Genomic DNA, 7762 nt, shown 5'->3' on the forward strand with positions numbered 1-7762 from the left:
ACATGCCGCATCAAACAGTGTTGTTTTGGGACGAGGCTCTTTGCAGCTTCGCGGCAGGAAGTGCTGCTTTACGGCCAGACTCCGATACAGAAGTTACGGCCACAGGCAGAGCGTTCAGTCCAATCCTTTTGCTGTGAGATCGTGGGAGAAACACAAAAAATAACGCCTGAAAATTGACAGTCGTGACGACATCGGTTATGATCTGGCGAGAGGAGAGGTGCGGCAGAGCTCAGTCACAGTACATTACAGCGAAGAGGGAGACAGCAAAAATAGTCTTTAAAGAGGGCAGACGCTCGGTAATGTCCTTAGATTTGACTGCTTTATCTCTGTAGCCTATCAAGAGAAGAGAAGACTTTGTAAAAAGAAAGAAAACCAAAAAGCAGCAGCTAACCGACGGTCCTCACAGTGACCAGTGACAGCGGGGGGAAAAACACGATGCCGGAGCCGCGGTTTTAAACCCGGCCGACTCTTTTCCACTTTCTATCGTGACATTTTTCTATGTGTGTGTGTGTTTGGTTGTCTCTCGGTGATATAAGACCACGTATGCCAGGTAGCTCAGTGAGTTCGCCCTGTTCTTGAGGCGGTTGTGTTAGGAAGCTGAAGTCGGCTTCTCGTTCGAATGTTCCCGTTCCACCTTAAACGGAGCAGCAGTTCCATTCTGGCGCCTCAGGCCAAACCAGAACCACGGACCTTCGCTGCAACCATTTAAGGTAGAACGGGGAAATTCAAACAAGAAGCTGGTGAATAGGAAGCTGATTCAGCCTCGTGTCGTGTTTCTGTTTATGGCTCAGTGTGTCCTCATAAATGGGACCATATCTGCTATTTGCTTTTTCCTACGTCTGCCGTGTTGTTTTGCTTTGGGGGTCTTGGAGGTAGGTGGACTCCTCTCGGTTTGATATACGAGACGAGTCCTGTCAAAACGTCCTCCTACAGTGAAAGCCCTCTTAATACACGTTCTTATTGAGCTGGGAGTTTGCTGTAGTCAGTAAAGGCGTCTCGTTCGTCAAACAGGGGCTCCACAGTGCTGCATACACGCTTAGATAGTGAGATTGTCCGCCTGTGTGGGATGTTGAGGGGAAATTTATGGCGGGTCGATTGAATCCAGGCCAGCAATGATGTGGTGTTCGTGATGGTGGTCTCACAAGGTCAGGGGGGGTATACTAAACTATATTCGCCCTTTACCTCCCTAACGTGGTATCATGTCGTGTACGTGTGCACATAACAGTGATTAAAGCGGTATTTATTAGACGCAGTTTCGCCGGATAGAGTCGGCTACAGTTGAGCAGCCCCTTTAATCCCTACCCACAATGCACCGAGGCGGTAGCTTCCCTCCGTTGGAGTTGTTGTGTGGCACTGCAATGCTTTGTTGGCTCGTTTTCTTAAAGTGAAATGGTTTTCTGGACAACTTGATTTGCACTTGGGGGAAGGAACGATGGTGAGGCGACGGATGAATAAATAACGTAACTTAAGCTCCGAGCTTTGGCTTCTGTCCACCGTCACTGCAGATACTAGTCGTGTCGTAGGATCTTAGAACGGCCACGATGAGGAAACGAGCTCTTGCTTTCGATTTAGGACGGAACCGGGACGTATTTAGTTGAGATTGCTTGTTTTAGCCACTGAATGGGCTCATAGTGATTGTTAATGTCCGGCTTCTGAGATGGTAGAGGCAGCCTGTCAGACACTGAAGTGACTGGTGACTCTGGGTTGGCTTTCAGTTAGAGGCTATCTGATCGTCTGTCTTCCTATAATCTCTTTTACCTTGTAATATCAACGTATGCAGAAGTATAAAGAAGCATTGTTTGTAGCCAACAAAACCCCATATAACATGAGAATAACAATAAATGCACATAAATATGGTGAAATGTATCAAGAACCTGTTTTCTGTAAGGCTACTGATACCTGTATTAGACAAATACAGCTAGTAGAGCAAAGGTTTGGTTGTATGCATTTCATAGATTAGTTATATTCCATCAGCAGCACACCTGATTTCATTTAATAATGTAGGACTGATTAGATAAACCACACTGATTCTTTAAAGATTCCTCAGTAAAAGCAGTGGTTCTGTAATGGTGTATATAGAACCATGTCATCCTTGAGTGGTTCTTCAGATGAATAGGGAATATGCTGAAAATGTTGAAAATGTTATATATAGCACTAACAAAGATTACAAGCTTGACATTGTAACAATAGAAGAACCCATTTTGGTTCTGTATAGAACCATACACAACACATTCTCTGTCAGTCTGAAGAACCACTTCACCATACAAAGAACCATGCAGGCATGAAGTGGTTTGACCTAGAACCCCTTTACTAAAGAATTCTTGAAGAACCATCTTAGGTACTGAATGGTAACCATTAATACTCGGTGTCTTTTGGAAAAGTTAAGCTAACGCATTATCATCAATACGACAGTCTATTGTTTATTTGTGTCTTTTGTATTTATTAAACATGCACTGATACATAGATTTACATATTTTCTCACGGAGACTTTTACACAGTGCTGTATTTTGCCTTTGTAAGTATTACATAAAATCTGTTAACTTAGAGTCCAGTGTTGTAATATTGAGCAATATAATGATATTTTATCTTTATCATGATAAATTTTATTGTTATGATGCACAATATGCTTTTCTGGGCATGTTGTGAATATCACCAGTAATTAAAGAACACTGGCAAACTGTCATTCATTAAAAAGTAATCGTTAATCCAGTTTAATTGAATTTAGCGCTGTGCAGTATGTCCTTGTTCGTCATTGTACATCGTCTTTGAAGGCTCAACCTGCGCAGATAGATTATGAAGATTATTAAGAATAATTACATTTCATTAATATTATATTAATCAATCAATCAATATTATTTTGGCCTGCCAGGATTAATATTTGCTAATTTCTTCCTGTTTTTGCCAGGAGTTACTGAGGTGTGAATCAACGCTGTGATAACCAAGGAGCTGCTGCACATTTACCTCAAGGTTTCTGCCAGAAGGCCACAGAAGAGCAGTCCCAATGGAGGACACAGAAACTGAGCGGACTTCATCTGAGCCAGACGCTCTTGGGGCAGACTTCATCACAGTGGAACTTGACACCCAGCCCATTGAGTATGTGGTCAAATGGGCTGAGGTTGGGTCTAAATTCACTATATCCTGCGTGAAGAAGGAATCGGACGAGAACGCTTGCTTTACGCCCGAGCAACTGGTCAAAACTGAGCCGGACGAGAGGTTCTTTGTTCCGTACGAGGCAGTGTACACGGAATGTGAGGACACGGATCCGAGCATGATCGCCTCGCAGGAGGTGGTAAGGAGCGATTTGGACGTGGACCAGCACATGGAGCTGGTGAGCAGCAACCTGGAGGAGGAGGATGACGACGATAATGAGGAGGAGGATGAGGGCTCTGATGGTGACTGGGAGGAAGAGGGCTCTCACTCTAGAGACAGACGTTACAACTGCCACTTCTGTGGCAAGAGCTACAGCCATTCCTCCAGCCTGGCGCGCCACTTGCACTTGCACACTGCAGGGGACCGTTCTTCCTCTCCTCCTAAAGCAAGGTTGGGGGAAAACCAAAAGTTCCTCCAGTGCAACGTGTGTGGGGTGCGGTGCAATGGCAGACGGCTTCTTGCTATACACAAGAAATGCCACAAAACCAAGAGACTGCACACGTGCAACACGTGCGGCAAGACCTTCAATCACAGTTCCAGCCTGTCACGGCACAGGCTTATCCATAAAAGAGGCCTGGACAAGAAGTTGAAGCCACTGTACCCGGCGCCCACCCCGGCACCCATAGTGACAGTGACCCAGCGCAGACGGGGCCCCAAGAAAAAGAAGCCACTGTCAGTGGAGGGCAAGTTTGCAATGGCTGAGCGGGAGAAGCAGTACCAGTGCACGCAGTGCGACATGGTCTTCACCAACTCTACCAGCCTCTCCAAGCACCAAGTATCCCATGTGCGGCAGCTGCTCAACTCCTACGCCCAGGGCAACGACGCCCTGGACAAGTCTTCGGACCTGAAGATCCGCCTAAAGCTCTGCTCCCGAGATAAGCCCAACTACTACACCCTCTGCAAGAAGAACAAGCGCGGCAAAGGAGGCCGGAAGAGGCTGCAGCTGCCTCCTGACGACGAGTGCGACGGCCACTTCAGCCACACCGGCAGCTTCAGCCCACACGATCACACGCATGGCAGCGAGAAGCGCTACGGCTGCAACGCCTGCAAGAAGACATTCGTCCGCCTGTCCAACCTGAAGCAGCACCAGCAGACGCACGCTATGGGTAAACTGTACGAGTGTCAGCACTGCGGCAAGACGTTCGTCCACTCGTCCAGCTTCTCGCGCCACAAGAAGGTCCATGCGGGCCTCAAACAGGTGCCCAAACAATGCAATCAGAGCCTGATGGTCGATGAGACGGCACCATTGGAGTCTGAGTCCGAGTGAGAAGACGGTTTCCAGGAACTGTCCTGACACAGCTGTTGGAAAGGCCTCTTTGTTTTAGTTGTATTTGTTTTTTTTTTTTTGTTTGTTTTTCTTGCTTTTTGCACCCGTTTCTTATTTTGTCAAAGGACCGGTAGATTTGGCATTGCTCTCATTGTGAAGTGAGTTTGATGTCATTGGTTTTGTGTTGTCAGCAATAGGCTTTGATGTTGTTGTTGTTATTTTTATTTTCATTTGATTTTCTTTGCTTGGGGCATCGCTAGAGGATATGCTGGCCATCTTGTGGCAATGTAAAGTAAAAGATTTGTACATTTTTGTTGACATTCCCATTTTTTGGTCACAGTTAGCGATAATTCATGGCAGAGTAATGATTCTTTTTTGTAGTATTATTTATGTTTACTTTTGTTTGTAAACAAAAAAAATTGACATTGGCAGTGCAGGTGTTACACATTTTTACATCCTTGCACTAAATACCCTTCGGCACTGAAAATAAAGTGAAGTACTTATTTAAAAAAAAATAAAATAAAGGCTGGGGAGAAAATTCCAGGGTAAACGTAGTAAAAAGTAGTTTCATTTGCCTCCATGTTAGTGGGCAGCTAGCAATTTGTTTGCCAGTGCTGCTCTTTAAAGGATATGCAGCTATTCGTATAGTGTGGGTTGATGCCTAGCATGTCCTATACAGAGAATATTTAACAATGTGACCATTTATTTATTTAATTCTTTCTTTTATTTTGAACCGAGATCCCACCCGTTCCTTCGCCTTTGACTTAAACTAACAATTACAACTAATCACCCTGTATTTGTCACATTATTGCTGGCGAGGGTTTTTATTTAAGAAAGGTTATAAAAAGAGAACAAACTACGCACACAAACACCCCAACACAATGACTTGTAATTGTTGGTTTAAGTTTAAATGTTGGTTAAATGACCTTTTTGGCAAGTTTGTTGTGTTTTTTTGAGAATGTTTTCTTGGTTCTGGTGTCTTCACTAAGTGTGAATCAGTTTGTTTGCTCTGCACACTTTCTTTTTTTTTTTGTTCGTACTTTTCTTCTGTCATCGGATAATTAAAAGGCAAAAGATTTGAAAGGTTACTTGTCAGTTTGTCAACAAACAAGATCCGTAAGCGTTATTACAGAGCTGCAAATTGCAGATCGGACATCAATATGTGTGATATTGAAAGCGTTGGGGGGGGGAAATGGTGACTTCATATTAAATAGCGTGTGTGTGCATGATGAATATACTGAAAGAATATACTCAAAAATATATACATTTTAAATCTACTGTATATGTGTAAAAATAAAAAAAAAAACTGAAGTGGGGGAAACGTGTAACTTTGTGTGAATGATTTGTTTGAACTTTGAATAATTTATGGACTAGCCAAGGGATTTCATATTTCAACAAAAGTTGCACTATTGTATTTATAGAATAAAGAAGCACTACGTACAAGTGAATTTGGAATTAAGCGTTAAGGGTAACAAAAAGGGGGCCTTGTCAGTTTGAAACATGCTGACGCTTTTTTTTTCACACCGGTTTAGACTTTTCATTTTTGAGGCACAAAAATAATAAGCGTTCATTTTCACGAAGTTCTAATGGCTTTGCGCAACACCAAAGCTTTTTCAGAAGCGCCTGTACACAAGCAGTCAGTTTTGCGGTCCAGTTCCACGGTCCATGTAGCGTTCCCTCTGTGTCTAGTTCAGTGTTCATGTCCACCCAACCTTCTGCTTTACTGTTTACTGTTTGAAATGGAATGGACAGACCATTACTAACCTGTTTTTAAAGCTGGCAGGTGTTTGAAAGATGAAACCATGGGTGGTGTTGAGTTGCCCATATCAAGCACAGCCTACACTCTGACAATACGTTCAGAATGATTTGTTTGCTATGAAAAAAAAAGTGTGGGGAAAAAATAAAGTTTGGTACTCATTTTTTTCTGGTTTGTGTTTTGAAATAGCTTCTCTGTTCTGAAAAGCTGAGGGTCAGAAATTATTTCACTGTTGTGATTGTTTTTGCCCCTGTTTATTCTCCTGTGACAGATTTAACGTTGTTTTCTGCAGTTCTCTCCCTCCTGTGGGTTCTGTCCATATCATCACCTTTTTATTTTAAACCGCTGCACTTCTCATAATCCGATGCGGTGGAGCTGTATCTAATATAGAGGTGTATGTTTTTGTATTGTGTTTGCCATTAGATTACAATTTATGAATTTGCCGTCTTGCATTTTTTTGTAATAAATCATTGGTTCAAGCAGTGTCTCCATATTAAAGTTCATAATGTTAAGAATTCTTAACATATCGCTGCTGTCAGAAAAGAACGTTGTCTATCCATTTTGTTGTTTTTCAGTTTTTGACATCATTTGAAAATACCTGTCGCCCTTTACATTGTGTATAAATTTCTTGATGAATGGACCAAAAGAAATGGCCCAAAGTTACTTGGACAAGACGTCTGCTTCCATTGACTTACATTAATAGTAAAGTAGGTTTTTTGTCCTTCTCCTGTAAAGTTACCATTTTGGAGATGGTTTTGCTTCAACAGCAGCGATATATTTTTTAAAAATGTACATATTACATATTCACTTTCACAAGTTAACACATTCTCTACAGGAAATACACCTCTGCACATTTTAATGCACAATTACTGTTTATTTGCTGAGTTTAATATATTGGATAAAAGAATATTATGGCATATATATATATATATATATATATATATATATGGCACATATGATATTTTACATTTATTCCAATTAGTTACATTCAGTAAATAGAGCTTGTGCAGACAAATTGGTGTGTCCTCTGTAGTTCTCTGTGTTCACTTATTTTCACTTAGAAAATCAATGAAATGTGGTTTGACCAGAGATGTTCAAACTTTTGCATCTAACTATGTATCTGAACGTTCACCCTTGGTTCGAAGGCAGTAAGGGAAGTAGATATACACTCCCGAAACTCACACTTATTCCAAATCACAAACACAATACAGCTTTCAGCTGTCATTGTATTGATGTATGTTCACTGTTCATTCAGTCTTTACTTACAGATAAATGTAGAGAGAACTCATTAACTGTAGTTGTCTATTCAGAAATACAATCTATTGTGTTTGGCCATGTCATTTTTTTCCTAGTATTTATTTACAAGCAGTCAAGTTGTATGGCAGGTCAAAGAAAGCTGCTGCTACTCATGAAGGAATAAATATATTGAAAAGTATGAAATTTATAACATTCATTAACAAGCATTAACAGCTGACATGAGCTTCAGGCTTCGTTCTCATACAACGTGGTTTATCCGCTGTATGTGGTCTGGATTGCCTGTCTGGGTTTATTGCCAGTATCTGAGATAATTTTATCTGAAGTAATGAGCG

General features: G+C 41.8%; 1 protein-coding gene across 3 annotated transcripts; it reads left to right on the forward strand.

Moving 5' to 3' along the window:
• The first annotated feature begins 192 nt into the window (after positions 1 to 192).
• LOC108422847 (zinc finger protein 883) lies at positions 193 to 6652 on the forward strand. Of its 3 annotated transcripts, none has more exons than XM_017690642.2 (2): positions 193 to 296; positions 2906 to 6652. In XM_017690642.2, the coding sequence occupies exon 2, from the start codon at positions 3002 to 3004 to the stop codon at positions 4415 to 4417; it is 1416 nt and encodes a 471-aa protein (XP_017546131.1). In that variant the 5' UTR covers positions 193 to 296; positions 2906 to 3001; the 3' UTR covers positions 4418 to 6652. The 3 variants fall into 3 exon arrangements, with proteins under 3 accessions (XP_017546131.1, XP_037394731.1, XP_017546132.1); XM_037538834.1 differs by having other exon boundaries at positions 199 to 217; XM_017690643.2 differs by lacking the exon at positions 193 to 296 and adding an exon at positions 351 to 1435.
• Positions 6653 to 7762: the final 1110 nt, after the last annotated feature.

Source organism: Pygocentrus nattereri, chromosome 5 (genome assembly GCF_015220715.1).
Source record: "Pygocentrus nattereri isolate fPygNat1 chromosome 5, fPygNat1.pri, whole genome shotgun sequence".
Classification (NCBI taxonomy): Eukaryota; Metazoa; Chordata; class Actinopteri; order Characiformes; family Serrasalmidae; genus Pygocentrus; species Pygocentrus nattereri.